Source organism: Anguilla anguilla, chromosome 3 (genome assembly GCF_013347855.1).
Source record: "Anguilla anguilla isolate fAngAng1 chromosome 3, fAngAng1.pri, whole genome shotgun sequence".
NCBI classification, from domain to species: domain Eukaryota; kingdom Metazoa; phylum Chordata; class Actinopteri; order Anguilliformes; family Anguillidae; genus Anguilla; species Anguilla anguilla.
In genome coordinates, this window is record NC_049203.1 from 60,698,781 (window position 1) to 60,717,489 (window position 18,709).

The 18,709-nt window shown below is 44.3% G+C and overlaps 1 protein-coding gene across 1 annotated transcript in view; it reads left to right on the plus strand.

The window, feature by feature from the left end:
• kdrl (kinase insert domain receptor like) overlaps nucleotides 1–18,709 on the plus strand; it is a 60,084-nt gene that overhangs the window by 27,977 nt on the left and 13,398 nt on the right. Inside the window, exons 12-25 of the mRNA XM_035409395.1 lie at nucleotides 2,266–2,377; nucleotides 3,701–3,988; nucleotides 4,206–4,352; nucleotides 4,812–4,940; nucleotides 6,441–6,547; nucleotides 7,479–7,614; nucleotides 8,305–8,409; nucleotides 11,181–11,294; nucleotides 12,210–12,298; nucleotides 12,484–12,637; nucleotides 13,317–13,414; nucleotides 14,127–14,249; nucleotides 14,858–14,969; nucleotides 17,101–17,200. Coding sequence (XP_035265286.1) covers nucleotides 2,266–2,377; nucleotides 3,701–3,988; nucleotides 4,206–4,352; nucleotides 4,812–4,940; nucleotides 6,441–6,547; nucleotides 7,479–7,614; nucleotides 8,305–8,409; nucleotides 11,181–11,294; nucleotides 12,210–12,298; nucleotides 12,484–12,637; nucleotides 13,317–13,414; nucleotides 14,127–14,249; nucleotides 14,858–14,969; nucleotides 17,101–17,200 — 1,814 coding nt within the window. The remainder of the gene's footprint in view (nucleotides 1–2,265; nucleotides 2,378–3,700; nucleotides 3,989–4,205; nucleotides 4,353–4,811; nucleotides 4,941–6,440; nucleotides 6,548–7,478; nucleotides 7,615–8,304; nucleotides 8,410–11,180; nucleotides 11,295–12,209; nucleotides 12,299–12,483; nucleotides 12,638–13,316; nucleotides 13,415–14,126; nucleotides 14,250–14,857; nucleotides 14,970–17,100; nucleotides 17,201–18,709) is intronic.

The following is an 18,709-nucleotide window of genomic DNA, read 5'->3' on the forward strand; positions in this document are numbered from 1 at the left end:
ATACATCATAGTTACACCTTGCTTCCCAGTCGCTCTGTCAGTTAGTACCTGAGAGCCAATCACATCTTCCTGGCTTGAGTTTCCAAAGCACACATTAGGGACTGTAGACATTACAGCAGATCTCCCAGGAGGGCTTGTTACCAGAACCACTCACTGCAAACTTAATTAAGCACGGGGCTGGGACTGCAGCACACATCTAAGAGCCCTGTCTGTAGGGTTCATTTAAAGAAGGTTGTTCTGACATGATGGATCGGGCCAAGGGCACCAATTCTAAATAAAACAAGTATCTGAAACAGCAAATTCAAACCAGTAAAGGAAGTAATGACTGTCAGACAAAAAGCAGTTAAAGAAAATTGAACGGAGCCATGCATAAACCAAACGGAAAGCCTTTCTTTCTCTCCTTTCTGTAATGCAGACGGAGAGCCTAATTGTAACGTACATATTTAAAGAAGGACATGCCCTTTTCATTGGGCATCAGGTAGAACCCATAAGTGGGGTGGCGAGCCTTGTTTACAAGCCGTCCCGGCCCGAATGCGGGTGCTTTATAGGGGTTAGGCGCAAGGGTCGGTGATAACAAGGTACTTCTTTAAAAGAGGGGGAATTTTGTTGGGCAGAATTCCTCCCCGTCACCTCGTGTAAATCGCCGTGCCCCGTGAAGGAGGGCCTGGTAAGGACGGGTCTCGGAGGGGTTCCTTGTAAAGACTGACAGAGGGGAGACGGACTGCGGCTGGGTCACGGCGGCCATGGCGACGAGGAGCGTCTGGGTTAGGTCGCCGTCCGAGGGTCGATGCCCGGGCGACGCTCGACTCGGCCTCAAAGGGTTTTTCGGCACGGGTTGCGTGGTTTACGGATAGCGCGGCAATGACAATCACGACGGCACACCTTTTTTTTTTTTTTTTAAACACTCACACAGTGCTACGCTGGGGCTACTCTCTACTTGGCCAGAAAGAAGAGAGAGCAAAAGTGAGTGAGATAGAGATAGTGGGGAACAACTCTCGCAGCTCACAACCCAGGATGAGGATTGAGCGCATTGCTTCTCTTTACGTTAAAGGCTGTTTGTTGGAGTGGTAATTGGGCCAGATGTCTCAGCTGGTATGACAGAAAAATTAGTGAGAGGCAAGTGTTGCCCTGCTGTCTGCCAATAATACATAAGCAGAAAAATACACTCCTGATAGCAACTTTTAAATGTGAAAATTGACCTGATTTGTTTTGTCTCTCTCGTTCACCCCCCCCCCCCCCCCCTTACTTGTTCTCTGTCTGGAAGAGCTGTTGTTTTTGGTCTGTCAAAATCTTGGCAGAAATCTGTTGCCTTTGCGTTTACATGTGGCCCCGCCTTGGCGCACATAGGCTGTTCTCGAAGGGCTAAATAGTCTGGAACATGACAAAGAAAAACTTGAAAGAACCGCTTCAGATGCATTTCTAAGAATCATGCCAGCAGCTCAAAGCCCCCCCTCCCCCGCCCCCCCCCCCCCCCCCCCCACCCACACTGAAAATTCAGGAAGTTAACATCAAATCTTATGCTCTGAACTGTGTACCTATCATATGTAATACTTAGCAGCTCCGAAAACAAATGTCATTGTGAACAGAAGGGGGGGGGGGGGAAATACTACAATCTGGCCTTGTGCCCAAAACTGACTTTATTATGTCTACTTAAGCCATTAAATGGTTTAGTGTCGAATGGCAACAGGAATCAAACGGGGCATTGTAAACACTCTTGGGGGAAATGACACGGAGCCCAGCTGTGCCTTCTGGTGGGCAGCATTCAAAGAAATGCGGCAGTTTCTTAAATCCCCAGATGCATCCTCTCATTAATTTGAAACCCTTGAGTGTGGGGGGGAGGGAAAATCCCGGATTTTGATGAAACCTTCAACCTGAAATGTATTAGCTAATAACCAAATTGACCTGAAATGTTGATGTCCAGTAATTTTTGTCTCTGGGACGGAGGGGGGTGTCACAGAAAAACAGCCGTGTACTTCAGGGAGGGTTGCAGCGTCTGCAAGCATTTATGACTAGCCTTACAATCAACAGTCAGTTTTGGCCTTGGTAACAAGATGTGAGGACGGACTCTTTTTTAGCAAACCCCACAAAACCTAGCAGGCTTTGTGGCCCTCTGCCCTACCCTAAGAGGCAGGCTGAACATAAATCTAATGCTATCTGGCATACTCTCATGTCCATAATGTGCTACAGTTAATTATGTCTTTGCCTGAATGCACGCTTTCTATTTCCAGCAAATGTCTAATGGCTAATATTTGCTTTCCTACACAGACCATCAGCACCCTGGTGGTAGCCGAGGCGAACGTCACAGGGATTTATTACTGCTACGCAAAGAACACGCTGGGCACCAACTCGTGGAGCATTCCTTTCTACGTTAGTGACAGTAAGTGGGTCCGAATCGTGAGAAGAGCAGGCAGTAGTTTTCATTTGATTGTCGAAATTTGACTGCCGAAAAATGCGTTTTTGATTTTTTTTTCATGCTTCGAGGGTGGCCTTTCAGGATAGCGGCCAAACTGCAGTATATTTTTTCAGTGTCTTTTCAAGTGACTTTGGAATGGATACAACAGAGAGAATAAGAATACCCAGATCCCGCTGTGAAGCAAAGAGTCCAAAGGGGGGCATTAATTGAAAACATCTTCCGCTGAAGCAGACAGTGTTCATGACGGGCGGAAGAAGGCGAAGCTTGTCCCTGTCCATATGGCTCCACCTAATTGCTCGAATTTTGACAGCATGAGTGTACTGCAGTGCCAGCAGGTTCTGCCTGCTCCTCCCAAGAGGCCTTCTGCTGCGGCAATCATTTTCATAAGCATCTGACTGGTTCCAAATGTTAGCGGAATGAAAAAGCATCTAGCCGGTTATGTAATGCTCCCTCTCTCGATCAGCTGGCAGTTCAAGTTCACTGTGATGCTTGAGCCCATAATTTTATTTGCAAAGCAAAGCGCAAAACTGGCATAGAACGAGTGATTCCAAAGCAGTAAAGGGACAGACTCACCCCGAGAGGGTTGGGGACATGAGAAGGGGACAGTGAGAGCACAGGGAACAGGAACGAGGGAGAAGCGGCCACCGGAGAATGCATCGTGCGAGTTCCAGTGACGGAGGTGGCTGGGGGAGATGGAATGCCGAGGAGGGGAATGGAATTGCAATAACAGCTGTCTTCTCTTACGGAACGCGGAATGCTTTCCAGCATTCTGAATAAACAAGCATGGTCCTGCTCCCCTGAGGCGTAGGCCCTGGCCTGGTTCCTATTGTACCGCTGCAGGTCAGCCACCATCTCCAGCCATCCACCGGCAACATGCTTCCAATTAACAGTGATGAAACAGGAAACAACTGCAAATTTGACATTCCTGGCATCCCAGTAATGGGGGGGGGGGGGGTTTGGGGGGCACTTTACATTCTATAACTCTGCCCAGAGAAGGGGTCCACAGTGGACAATGTGTGTTTTTTTTTTATGATAGCTGCAGGGTACAGTAATAACTGTGTATATAGACAATGTGCTCTGAATCAAAATGAGTTTTTTTTTTTTTTTTTTGGAAAATTGTTTTAGCTTGCTTGAAAAGGTTCTGGCATGAAGGGTGCAGAAAGCTTGTTAAAGCTGAAATATTGAATCCAGTTTGCAGACTTTTCGCCAAGTTTGTAGTTCTAGGAATTCAAAGTGACAGCTCTTGCCGCTACATCCTGATGGTTTTTGGGATTTATTTTTCTTTAGGTCACCCGAAGGCCATAGAGATCAAGCCCCACAAGCCGATAGAGGGGGATGACGTCATCCTAACCTGCCGAGCCACGCGATACCTGTACTCCAGTTTGGTCTGGTACGACCCGCAGAACCGGACGGTCCCGAGCGAGAACGTCTCCCTCACCCCCCACTCCATCTCCCTCTCGCTGAGGCTGGAGAACGTCACCTGGGACAACACCAAGGGCTACGAGTGCAGAGCCTTCAACGACTACACCCAGAAGGAGGTCCGAATGGTGTCCCTTCTGCACGTTAAAATTCAAGGTGACCAAATGGCGAATGAGTCGGCACTGTTCAGAAAATGGCCCCAAAAAACTGTTTCTTCAACATTCAGAATAAAATTATTCAGTTATATGATTGTATATTTTCGTTATTAATTTTGTTGATAATGTTCATGCATCTATAGTTTTCCAGAATTTTTACCAGAATCTATGGTGATAATTTACTTATAAGTATATATTTATCTGATTGTTTTGTGCAGAGCGGAGAGGGCCCTGGTTGCAGCAGAACCTGACCAATCAGGACGTGAACAGCGGCAGCACTCTGATCCTGAACTGCTCTGCCCTGGGGGTTCCATCACCCAACATCACTTGGTACAAGATTGGGCGTCCTGTGCTGCAAGGACCAGGTAGGAACCAATTGAGAGGCTTGCACTGTGTGCCGTTAACTCTGCTTTCAAAAGCCTTTCCAGTGCTAAAAACATGTTATTCTGGAACAGAGCTGCCTTTCAGAACCCTGAAAACAATGGCGGGATTCTGCTGTTATTGTGGCCTGTTCTATACTATCGTCTGGTTTGTTCCCCGTGCCAGGATTTATATGGTGAACACCTGCAGGAATTTAGCTTGCAGAGATCTGTGCAGATTAGACTTGGCAACGATTCTGAACAGGGAGTCCGCACTCAGAAGATTCTCTTTAACATTTAATGATGTGTGATATTCTCATTGCCAACGATCCTTACACAGGGAGCCAGACCTCAAAAGACTCCCTTTCAAAATAACTTACGCTGGACTATTATGTGTGCATGTCTGTGTGTCCACAAAGGCTTCTCAGAAAAGCATAATAACTCATAAAAAAACAATGTGCGCAGGAATCACTCTGGCGGAGGACGGGTTACTGACAATCGAACGAGTGAAGAAGGATGATGAAGGCCTTTATGAGTGCCGGGCCAGCAACACTATTGGGAGGGTGAAGACAGCAGCAGTCATCACTGTAGTTGGTGAGCTGCCATCTCCAGAGGTGGAAAGTCCAGGGGTCAGAAAGTAAAAGTCCTGTCATGTGTTTCTTCCACCCATGAACTCAGCCAGCTGATTTCGCTAATTAGTTCTACTGCCTGGCTGAATTACGCTATTTAACACATCCAGGTGATTGGAAAAAAATACTGGGGAGGACTTTTACTTTTTGAACTTAGACTTTCCATCTCCATTTCTGTTTTTCCCCTTCCCTGTCCTTCCTCTTCAAGCACCTCACACCAGTGCACCTGGGTCAACTTTTTTTTAATACTTTAAGCAACATCTCCAAGCCAAGATCTTTATCACTCTTGAAGGACCCTAATTTTAGTCTTACAGTTGTAAATCGATGCAAACTGACTAGCCACTCCACATCAAACAAACAGAGACCAGATAGGTTAAGTCTAAATTCACTAGCATTGCCATATAAGGTATGGCATTGAAGGTCCTTCAGCATCTCTGGGGTTAGATCCTCGCTGTTGTGTGTGTGTTTTTTGTCCCCGGCATAAATAACTGAGGCCAGGATTCAATATTAAAATGTATTCCTGAGAGAGAAGCCAAAGCTGCCAAGAATGCCAGCCAAATTCCTCCGTGCTTTTATTATCTGGGTTACTGCACATGGGACCTGACCTCCGTGGAGTTTGGGTGGAGCTTCACTAATGACTGAGGGCAGTTTACCGACAGAGGTCCGCTCATTAAAGTTAGCATGAGATGTGAAACTTGAAGCAGGTTTGAGGAGAACAAAATGAGCAGCTAGGTCATGTAATGGTAGTCTTATTGGTCCTGGCACCAAAAATTCGGTCCCTGCCTCCTTCCACACCTCCCCCACCCCCCAACCTCCACCTATGTTCTCCCCTTATTTTATGATCATTTTTTATCATCAGCTAAAGAAAAAATTTAAACAGGCAATTCCACAGGAAGTTTTAACCACATCAGGTTGGCTTCACGTTGAATTACGTTACGTGCACTCTCCTTAACAGCACAAGGGTCTTTTGACTCAGTCATTAATTTGGTTTACCTTGAATGTTTTCTCAATGTATGTGGAGATTGTTACGAGGTACACAGCTTGACATGGCGAGCAGCAATGTGGTATGGTCTGCGGAAATAAGCCGGACACTGTATGAACAAGTGTTTTCATTTGCAGAGTACATTCATTGTGATAAACATAAAAAGCTTGCAATGGAAAAAAACTACAAAAGGAAGCAGCAAGTACATCTGACAGCAAATTCCTCGCCACCGGCACCAACGCTGGTGTAATTTTACTCACAAAATCTTGGAAGCTAAAATAAGATCTATTCCGCACATGCTGTTCGGAGTCAGCGTTTACGCAAAACAAATGTCTTACCAGCAGTGCTGGTTCCAGTCTTTCCACATCTGCATGCTCATCAGCTCATATAAATTCCAGCATCTGCTGCATAAAATAGCTGGCTCCTGTAACCAGTTGATTCACTGCGGGCCCACCTAACGTCAGTCTGATGGACACCTTCCAGGTGATGAGGGGAAGCCCAACATCGAGGTCATTATCCTGGTGTGTACTGGAGTGGCGGCCACCTTCCTCTGGCTGATGCTCATCCTCTTCATCCGTAAACTGAGGAAGGTAAGATATTCTGTTGCGCTACATTAGAAACCCAGAAACCAGGTAAGGTACGTTAACTGTGTAATCAAACTGTTTAATTGATCAGTTCAGCGCTGAGCAGCCACAAAGACACAGGGCTGAAAACACCTGATTTAGTAGGCTCTCTCATACAGAGCAGCTTATAAGGGGCTGAAGCACATCAGTGCATGCAACAACAAAAAAAGGTTTTCAAAAGACTGAAGTCACAAGAAAAAGGTTTTCAAAAGACTGAAGTCACAAGAAAAGTAGGCAGCTCCCCCTGAAGGTGTAAGACCAGCTAAAGCAAATAAACGTTCCTTCTTAACTTGACCCATTTACATGTAAACAACACAAAGTGTACATGTTCTTATGTTGTTTTGGAGTACATAACACAAAACAATGTGAGTGCTAAACGATCTGAGGACTCTACCTAACACAAGTACTGTTTTAAGTGATAAAAGTATTATAAGACAGGCTCACTTGTGTGAGCGACTCACTCCACAGGCAGTACAGGGTCATATGACATTGATCACTACAAGGAAGTTCTGATCACTGCATGAACATTCTGAGAACTGCTATTTAAGATTTGAATGTCCCTGAGATCAAGACATAAATGTCACTAAGAATAGAATGTGGAAGCAGCAAATGTGACTTTCTAAATGTCTCTTAGTTGTGCTGAAACTGAACCTATTTGTGAATATTAAAATGAGATCGGCCTATGGTTTTGAAACTTCTGGCTTCTTTTGAAATACCTGTGGCAGCCATTTGAACACATCAGCAGATATAAATAGAAATGAACTGAAATGAGCGAACATTGTGTTGGAACAAATATCATGCAAGTGTCACGTTGCTTGTACAGTACTACAGTACAGAGATGTCAACATGAGTGGTACTCTCATAATAAAATGTTGCCGCCCTCCACCCCACTCTTCAGCCCAGCTCTGCGGATATAAAGACAGGCTATCTGTCAATCATAATGGACCCAGATGAGGTGCCCCTTGATGAGCAATGTGACCGTCTGCCTTATGACAGCAGCAAGTGGGAGTTTCCCCGAGACCGACTTAGACTGGGTGAGTCTCCTGCAGCATGGGGTGGAGCATGATTACTGCTGCTTCCTCTGTTCTTTAGAACTAACAAGAGTTTGTACGTGCATTTGTGTGCGGGCGGGCGGGCGGGCGTGCGTGTGTGTGCATGTGTCTTCGTCAGCATGCAGCACGGGATGGAGAATATTTACTGCTGCTTTCTCTGTTCTTTAGAACTAACAAGAGTTTGTGTGTGTTTGTGTGTGTGTGCATGCGTGCGCGCAAGCGTGCATATATGGTAATGGTGTGGTTGCATGTGTAGTTGATAGATGTATGTATGCATGTGCTTTTCAGGATACATGTGCCTGTGTGTGAGTGTATGTGCATTTGTGGGAATGTGGGCGTGTGCACGCGTAAATGCATGCACGCTCGCTCATTCAGCCACATGTATTCCAAGCATGTTTCCTGAAGTCGGAATGTGGCAGGAGTGGCCGGCCTCTCTGAAATAAGTATCACACCATTTTTCATCCGAGACCTGCTGCCGTCACCTGGTCTTAACTACGCCATAAATTCCCTGTGGAGAGTCGGCCAAGTGGTCAAAAGCTCAGCAGGTTGTTTTAATTACAGGCCTATATCTCTCCTGACAGTGAATACTGGGGTTTGACTTATGACTCCATGGGGCAAAGCTCTCCTATACAAGCCCATTTACCCAAATGCCTTATTCTCCTCATTCCGCAGGCAAAACACTGGGACATGGAGCTTTCGGCAAAGTCGTGGAGGCATCTGCATTTGGAATCGACAAGTTATCTACTTGCAAGACAGTTGCGGTCAAAATGCTAAAAGGTAAAATACCAATTTTTTAAAACTCTAGGTTTTTTTATACTTAGATCTGCTCTTAAGTTCCGCACATTTTTATGCAACAGCTCTCAAAATGCTTCTCTTTTTGGCAGAATTTATGCTCCTTTTGTTTTTCAAACACAACTGCACCATCATTCACAGGCATAATACAGAACTTGCAAGAATTCATTTCTGGGGAAAATTTGTTTTTCATACAGACAATGCATTCAGATGGCCCATATGTTTACAATTAGCCCCTACACATGGGGTATTGGTTCAAAGGAGGCATGCAATCACCGTACAGACTATTTTAAGCTCAGAGCTATGTAAGGCTAAATCCCTGATGTCCCAAAGAGGAAGAAGGCCTGCAGATGTTGTTAACTAGGTAACAACCCCTGGCAGTGTCCAAGTGCTGCAGGTGATGCAAAGGTCAAAAATGTGAGTTGTAAGTGAAGTAAATGCTAAAATATTCAAATTCTTTTTTTTTTCCAAAGCACATGAATTTTCTTCAGATATTGGCCATTAAGACCCAGCACCTCTCCCATCGCCCCTTCATTTTAAGCTCATGCAAGATGTCATCTGGTGGTTGTATTCTGAATTCTGAATTATTCTCAATCTGACACGATACAGTATATGCATCACAAAAAAAGTGTTTTCATTTCAAAATCTTGGTGCAACTCATTATATGACCAAAACCAGAATTTACATTTGCATTTGTAGAGCACTGCCAGCACTGGCTTCAAAATGCTGGCTTCCTAAACAGATTACAACAGATTTAAGTTTGAGGTTGATTTCGTTAATATAAACTTTTTGGTGCAACATACAATGGGAAGTCTTACCAACTGAAAATTCTAAAGAATATCCACAACAGTAATTATACTGTTGTGCAGGGCTATTGAACTGGTGTCCCAGGAGCAAAATGTGGCATAGCTTTGGCTCTTTGATGAAGAAAGCAGCATATCATCCAGTTCCATCAAACATTGTGACTCATGGATAGGTCAGCAGTGGTACAGTGCCAGCATATCCCCTCAAATAGTAACAGAAATGTAGCAGGAGTGCATATTCATCAGCATATTATTTTGAGAAGGTATGTAGTTTCTTCACATACATGTACAATACATCTTATTTACACATTGTTTTGTACAAAGTACTCAGGAAGATGTCTGGCTGCTGTATGCGCCAATCTGGCTCCTATGAGAAAGCAGGACAGGAATCCTGTTGTCTTGTATCTACGTGTAAATAATAGATTGCCCATTACCAAGGGTATTTCCTCCACAGCATTAATCTTTCCTTTTACATTAATCATAGAGCTGAAGCCTAATGGTGGAATGTTTAATGCACCCACGTAATGAAAAGCAGTGCACTCCCTCCTCCCTGAAAATGTCCACGTTGCAAAAACTCATCATGTCACATGCACTCAAACTGCCACTGCCGGGGTGAGACTTCCTGAGATATGATGAGCAAGACCGCAGAATTTTCAGAAATCACGTGCACCGGCTCTATCACCGGTGATAAACCAGAACTGCTCCCACTCTCCGCTGATCCATCCCATCCATCATTTGCTCTGCACACACATCACACAACTGTGAAAGAAAAGGAAGAGAAGCCACGGCGATGTTTAGCTATAAAGAAGCTAGATCGGGGATCTTAAACTCTAGTCCCGTAGTGTCTGTAGGTTTTTCTTTTGTTTTTTTTTGTGGTTTCCTTTCAGGCATGAGCTAATTTAAATCTAGTGGGGAAAAGGTATGTGGGCTTTGCAGCCAATAAATGACAGAAGAATTTTAAGGTGCTTAGGCGCACTGAAAACCCAGCAGCCACTGGCCTTGAAAAATCTCATTTAGAGCAATCTGTGATTAAGAATGAATTTCTGTTTGTGATAGTGAATGGCCAGTCTGCTGCTGGGGCCTTATAGACATGTTGTTTCTAACAAGCCAATGCTACAACACAACCAAGTCTAACAGGAAAGAATTAAAAACCTTAAATCCCAAAAAACATCTCTCTATCTCTCTCTCTTTCTGTCCGCCACTCCAAAACACGGCCTATGAGATGGTGTTCCATTTCCCTGGTAAGGTGTCTCCTGAGACAACCTACTGCAAGAACAATTTTCACAGCTAAAGAATACACTGACACCACAAGTATACTGTGTCATGCGTAATGGACAGCTTTTGCCTGCTCGTGGGTGAAGAGCTGTCATAAAACAGGAGGCAGGAACTGAGCTTTTAAAAATTATATAAATAAATACACGCATGTTATCTTAAAAGAGTCCCATGTGTAAGCCTACCCTAATTCTTTTCACATGCGCTTGCAGGCAATTATTTCACACTGCAATGCAGCGCACATTGGATTTTTTTTCTCTCCCTTTCAGATGATGTACATGTGGTGGAATTTTTGAAATCTGCAGATCTTAAATCAACTGATAAGGCGAAAATCTGTTGTTTATTTTCTGTCCACACTTTTCTGAGAATTTTAAACTTGAATAGGATCAGCTGGGGACATCTGATTTTTCACGGTCTCCGGAGGAAAGTGAGAGGACGGGCTAAATTCATTGCCTGAACTTTTGTTAGCGAGAACATTAAACTTCTCTCTCTGTCTCAAAGTCTGCTTAGGTTGCATTGCTTGGGTTTGTTGAGGATGTAGCGTCAGTGATTTTACACATTTTTAAAGGCGGAATTGTGCGATGGTGCATCCATGAGTTTTCTGGGTGGTATGTTTGCCAGACCGATCCACCGTGTCTGTCCTGGCGCACAATGTGAGAATCTGCCCTGTGCGTTTAACAGGAGGAGCCACGACCAATGAGTGCAAGGCCCTGATGTCGGAGCTGAAGATACTGATCCACATTGGTCATCACCTCAATGTGGTGAACCTTCTAGGAGCCTGCACCAAGCCAGGAGGTGAGGGGGGTCTTGGGTCGAACACGCATTTGGAATAGCTTCACCCCTTTAGATCTACGTTTCAACGAAACACGTAATGTACAAATGGATGCAATCCAAAAAAAAAACTTGTGAATATTGATGAAGAGTTGTGTTTTTATTTAAACGGTCAAGCAATCTGTGCAATGTTACTGGTGATAAAGTATTTGAACCTGTTCTGTGCACCTTTATTACAACTATACAATCCTAAATGAAACAGAAAGAAGACTGATACTGTCATCAGTGCTGAAACAAGTCTACTTGGCTAGCATAAAGAACCAAACCATGTCAATCATTCACTTCTATAATTCACCGGTGATTATCCAGGTTACGATTGGCCAAATCCTTTTAAATAAATCAAATTCTCTCAGATTTCTATGATTGCTAAGTTGAAGGACCATGGCCTGAATTCTGTCAGTATTTTCCCATAAAGGTTTTTGATTTTTTTTCTTCACAAGCAAAGTTGGTGACTTCAAAAATTGGCCACAGTAACTTTCAAGCTGTGTTTGTGAAGAAAAAAGGTAACTCTTGTTTTAATTTGTAAGTCAGAACCTTGTTTTGATTTATTCCAGGCCTGTGTCTCAGAACTGGGCTTCATTTTATTTTTCCTATGTTTACCATTAGTCAATTTTCATATCCTGTTCATCATCAGCACTGCTCTTGCCCTTGCTTTTTACATTCCATGAGATCACGTGGCTTAATTTTCCATAATTCTACGAAATTCATCACTAGCATTGTCAATTAGCACATGGACTTCCCCTAAATTCACTTCCCTTGTGCAGTTTTGGTAAGGATTTGTAAACAATGCCAAGCTGCAGTTGAACTTTCATTTTGGGTGACACATTATCTGAAAGAGCATTGAAAGGGTAACTCTTAAATCTCTTGTTACTTTGTTAGGTCCCCTGATGATAATAGTGGAGTTCTGCAAGTATGGAAATTTGTCCAACTACCTAAGAAGCAAGAGGAGTGACTTCAATGTCTATAAGGTAAATCAAAAGCCAACACACTGGAGAGACCGAAATGGCCCAGTACTGTGTATCCCGCTGTTTCAGCCCCTTGGGTTCGAGGGGTCCATGAGACCTATCGTTTTGGTGTCGTTCAAGGAACCATAGTACCAACAATGCAACAGTCCTTCATGACTGTAAGGAGTGACTTTGCACGTCTTTGGCAGAACCAGGATGGCAAGAGCATGACGTCTGGGCCGGGTTGCAACCTGAGCGACCTCATCAAACGGCGACTGGAGAGCGTGGCCAGCACAGGAAGTTCGGCCAGCTCCGGCTTCATCGAAGATAAGAGCTACTGCGATTCAGAGGAAGATGAGGAAGGTAGCGTCCGAGCGTCTTCCTTCCGCCCCCCCTCCCGCCCACCCCCACACCTGACCCTGCACCCCATGCACCCCCATTGTTTTTGCCTCAGAGTCTGATTGAACGTTTCCTTGAGAAAGCGCGGTTCGGAATCACAGGAACCCGCGTCGACTGACCACGCCGAGTGTGTTTGTCTGGTCCTGGTGGATCAGCAATACTGTCAGACACATGTTTTTCCATGGGTCAGTAAACTGTTTACTCAGGTGGGGAGAAGAAGGACTTCACAGGGTTTGTACTACAAAGCCCCCCAACTGAGCACCATGAGCTAGATGCATGTTTCAAGACAACCGCTCAAAACAGGAGGATGTCTCTCTTTTTTAAAAAAAAATGTAATGGATGTTCTTTATTCTACAGCAGCCGGAAGCAGGACTGATGCAATGATATCAAGAATATCTTTAAATATTACAGTTATGTGGCACACCCAATGAAAACAGGAAGCCATAAAGACAAAATGTTTACATACTTTTACTGTTAGACAAGCTTTTTAAAATGTTTGGTAATGGCCATGATGGATCAAGTTGTCATTATACTATTTAGTGTCATTTTTAAAAATACTTTTTAATAAATTGACATTTTGTCCATTTTCCGAAATTGACATTTTGTAATTCACTGTTCACAAGTATCTCTTGTCTATCCACAGAACCAGAGGATTTGCACAAGAGAGTCTTAACTATGGAAGATTTGATCTGCTACAGTTTTCAAGTAGCCAAGGGCATGGAGTTCCTGGCCTCACGGAAAGTATGTTTTTGCTCATGCTCATATTCTACATTTAAAACAGACATGGATCTATTATTAACGCTTTTTAAATGAATCTAATAGGAAACAGAGCAGGCATTTTGATTGATGTGTTAATTTATTACCATAGCGAGAAGGCAGCTTAACTGTGATGCTTAGTCTAGCCGGGTTTTAAAAAGAAAACAAGAGACTCTTATATTTTGGCAGCTGTGGAAGGTCTCTTTTTGTCCACAACCACTGTGCATTAACCTCATACAAATGACGTCCCATGTGTGCATAGGAACACACTACCCTATTAGTCTATCCCTGATTCAGATTGATGGTCATCCGCTAACTTGCAGAGGGCGGATGGGCCTAATTACACTGTGAACCCGCTGCTGTACAAGGCTTATTAGAAAGAATAGCTTTAAACGGGATGCCGAAACATGCAGTGGCAGCACCTGACTGATGGCTGTTCCACATGTTCATCTCTGCTGCCCTGAATTTTTACACCTTTGTTCCACATGTTCAAACAGACAAAGAACGACTACATGTGTTTGATATTAGAGAGGCAATATAGTGTCAACAATGATTCGACTGCTTGGGGGGAAAAAATTTTTATATATTCATTGCCATAAGAGCATGCAAAGCAGTGTTGGAAAGGCCCAATAGAAACAGTTGGGTGTCAAAAAGAAGAGTTTAATCTTCCCCTTTTTTGTCCTTCTGTTTATTCAAGTGTATCCATCGCGATTTGGCTGCCAGAAATATTCTGCTGTCTGAAAACAACGTTGTCAAAATATGCGACTTCGGGCTAGCAAGGGATATCTACAAAGACCCGGACTATGTGCGAAAAGGAGACGTGAGTACACTTTCTTTTTTTTTTTAATCACGGATGAGAAATCCAGTGAAAGACAGGCAGTTACCCTGTCTGGATGGTTCAGCAGCCTGCGGAGAGGAGGAAACCTCTACTTGTAATGCAGTCTTTCACAAAACACCCAACCTGATTGACAGAACACTAGCAGCCTGCTGCCAAACTCCTGGCAAAACAAGAGAGGCATGAAAAATCTAGCTATTCTGCAAATGAAAAAAAAACACCTCGGAATGGCTTACAAACCTGTCGTCCAACCACTGAACATATTCCGCAGATGATGCTGAATGATAAAACAAACACTGGCCTATTTTGAATGATTAGATACCACTGCCCAATGGTTAATGATTAACTACAGTGCCTGATTTTTAATGATTATATACACTGCTTGGAATCGCACACAGAAGTCCAAGCAAGCACTGATACTTCAGATCTTTAAACACCCCCACCCCCCCACCCCCAAATCGCAAAAAGCAAATTACAGTTTCAGTTGTGGGAGGTGAACTTAAGGAAAAAAACATGTCTTCCAATAGAGTCCAGACATTAAAATCAGGTATTTAAGATGCAAGGAAGCTCTAATGCACACCTTTCCTTTCTAGGCCAGGCTACCGTTGAAGTGGATGGCCCCAGAAGCCATTTTTGACAAGATCTACACCACGCAGAGTGATGTGTGGTCGTTCGGGGTCCTCATGTGGGAGATATTCTCATTGGGTAATTATCGCCCCCTCAGTGTTTCTAAAAAAAAAAAAATTCTTCTTGTCAGTCACTTGGGTAACACCTTCCTTGTTTGACAAGGAAGCTGTTTTCTTTTAGTGGGAATGAAATGCTTGTCCACAGAACACATGTAGAACAATTCATGCTTCCACATCCTTATGGGCTCCTCGCCTCATATAATTTGAATCTTAAATCAGTATGAGAAATATGCTTCCATAACTGCCTCCAGCTCAACCATAACAGACTCATAACTTTGCCTCAAATTGCTCCACTGTTGAAATATACTGTAATGTTAATTTTAGCCTTCTCTCGCCCTCTGTTCTTCTGCTTTCTCCTCCAGTGTTTTGCAACTGTAATTTGTGTGCTTATTTTTAACGCTTCAGTGAACATCGCACAGTGACAGAACACACATAGGCGATGCAGTTGACTCATTTTGTCATACAAGTCCTATATATTTATGGCACTTAAATGCTACTGGTCTTTCCTAAATTCCTTTGCATGGGAAGGAACAAGAGGTTAACACAGAATGTCCTTTAGTCAGACACCGGAGTAAAGAACAGACACAGCGGCCCATTAGGTTGCTGTGAGCTATCTGCTTCTTCCAGATGTGGAGGGTAATAAGTCTATCTGGTGCTGCTTAATTACCCCTTTGGGGGGAAAAATGTTGCATTACAAGCTTTAAGAAAACAGCCTTCATGCTGCTGGTACAAAAACATTAGTGAACTTCGACAGTGGTCTTGAACACGGACGAGGGCTATAAAACAGAGAATGCCTCCTCTTTAAACAAGACGTTTCATCCCAGCTGGTAGTGCAAACTCGCAGTAACCAAGCAGCTGATCACTGTAAATGTTTGCCACCGCTGTGGAACTCCTGTGACCTTTTAGGCTGCATTGTATGCGTGTCCGTGGCTGTCTATGCACAGCACAAGGGAGATGACCGATCAGTATATCTGTTTGACACATACGTGACTACATACCAGCCGAAGAATATACTCAAATGTAGTGAAAGCTCTGTGTCCTCAATTCAGTCTTATCACATTGTGTTTTCTCTTTATTTTATAATAGCACATTTAAGAAATTACACTTTCGCATGTATAAAACAATGGAATTAGATGAAGTATTTCTTCTTGCACTTTTTGTACGTCGCTTCGGATAAAAGCGTCTGCCAAATAAATGTAATGTAATGTGAAAGTATTTGAAAAATGATAAATGCTTGAATAGAAACCTGAGTCAAAGCACAACACACAGCAATAGCAGAAGAATAACATGCAGAGAAAGAGGTACTGGGTAAAGAGAGAACTGTAGAGAAGCGCACGGCTCAAGCTCAAGACTTTGACATGGACACAATCAATATTTGTCCTTAACATCAACTTTTTAACCTTGTTCTTCACAAACTCAGTTTTGGAAGTTTATTTAGTTATCACCTTGCTAAATGTTGCTAGTCAGATCAAACTTGCTTTGAATTGTAAGTCAACGGTAAGGACAAATATTGATTGAATCCAGGTTTTTTGTATGGTAAAATATAACATTAATGGTGGCGGTAACTTGTGAGTCCTTTCATACTCAGACTTTCCTATTTAAATCTTGGCTAACACTAACAAAATGCATGAGCGCAAGACTGAGTGTAGCTGTAGCTACATCTTAAATCCTGTTCCATAGGTGAAGGTCAGATGCAAACTGTGAGCGCCTTTTGAGATGAACTTCATCTGAAAAGTTTTTAATATGATCAGGCACAACACTCCCATTTCATATTGTTGGGGATTTCGGTCAAGCACATAAAAATTTGCCGAGTCACTGGATTATAATGGACAAAACATTTAGTGGTAAAACACACCTGCTTACTTTGGCAGTGCCATGTTATTTGGAGAATGCTATCGCTGTTTACCCTGGGAGAGCGCTTGTTGTTCACTAGAATTTAGATAGTGGCGCATTAACTTTCGATAGTGGCGCCAGGAACGCGTGGGAACCTGGGGTTTCCCCTCGTCTCCACCCCAGTACCTCTCAGTTCGGCTTTCTGTGATTCGTACCGGCTTCACACAGTCAGCAGGTCTTCTTTTTACATTTCCTTAATGTCTGCATTCGTCTGAATTTTTCTCACATGGCAATCCCCCCCCCCCCTTTTTCTCCAGGTGCTTCCCCTTACCCGGGCCTGCACATCGACGAGGAGTTCTGCTGTAGACTGAAGGAAGGGACCCGAATGAGAGCTCCAGAGTACTCCTCCTCCGAAATGTAAGGCCCTCCACCTCTGGGTTACTTATTGCACACGTAAATAGTAAGAAACCATGAATCTGCTATGCAGTTTTTGCCCCCACCCCATGAGCAGGTTCACTCGCATTGCCGTCCGTCATCGATAATATTTCACTGTCTTATTATCGTTGCACCTTCTCAGCCGACTGCAGACACACACCCCCCCCCTCCCCTTAACCCCACCTCTGCGCTTCCACCCCCCACTCCCTGTGAATTTGTATTACACTGGTTATTTCAGAGAGTGGCGATGGGCCTTTCTCTTGTGACGGAGGCGTAGCTTGCTGTGACTCAGGTCAGAATCATTTTTTGGGGAGGCGCGAGGCTAAGATGGGAAGCTGTGCCTCCCTCTCTGAGGGAAGCTCTTTAATCCAGAGCCGCCAAGCTCAGGGGGAGAAGATCATGGCTCGGCCAGAGAGGGAACACACACAGCAGTGCTGCCCTCTCTTCCCTCCTGGGACACCAGTCCGGTGCTCACTCGGAAGTAGAGTAAGCCAAATATGCAGACGGTTGGGTCGGTGGGGGGGTAGGGGGTCAAGGTTTTAAGAAGAAAATCTTCTCACACTGAAGAAGAAGGATATCCAGTTGCGGAACAAGGGAACCCCTAAGCGGGAGACGTGCAATGGGACTCCAGGAGTATCGCTGGCCATGAATGTGAGAGGCCCTGCCCAGGAGCCAGTGATTGGCAGACAGCTAAAGGGCAGTGGGGCATTTAGGCTGGGATTGATTTCCCACAGACCCCGGTGCTGTAGTAACAGAGCCCCCTCCCCCGGCCGTTGGCCTCCCACCTCACCCCCATTCAAAGGAGCCGGTGCACCTGGGAAACACAGGGCAGCCGAACCCCTCGGCACAAGCTAAAAAAAAACCCCTTCCGACCCCCCAGTTATCCAGTGGTGTGGGTCCTCGATGGAATTCTCTCCCTGCAGGCAAAGGAGGGGTTTCTCTGGAAAAGCCGTGGGTGAACATAGCTGTTGGTGGCGGAGGCGGAGGAGGAAAAGGAGGAAGTGGAGGAGGAGGAGGACACTGTCTGTGGTCCTGGTGCAGTCTTGGTTTCAGTCTGACTCACAAACCCACGTGGTCTAGAACAGCAGGTCAGGAGGGTGGCTGAGGACGCTGAGAGCCCTCCCTGGGTGGTGTGCTTTCCCCTGTTACCCAGGGACTGACTGTTTCAAGAGTGGCTGAACCTCTTGCTACCAATAAGGGGCGCCATCTCATTCCCTCTTTCTTTTTGTCCCGATGTATGTATGTATGTATGTGTGCTTTGCCATTGTAACCTAATAAAAAACTCCTCTTTCGCATTCATTTGGAAATGGTAAATTCTCGTGCTTATCACAAAGAGCAGCAAAGGGAGTCCTTGCCTACCACAACCAACAGGGTATGGCAGGAGGACATATGAGATGCTGATTGAAAATGATCTGCAAAATACGATCCAGACCTCCGGTTCTTTAAATACAAAGAAACTCAATAACAGCCTTGAATGTAGTGGAAAGTTTT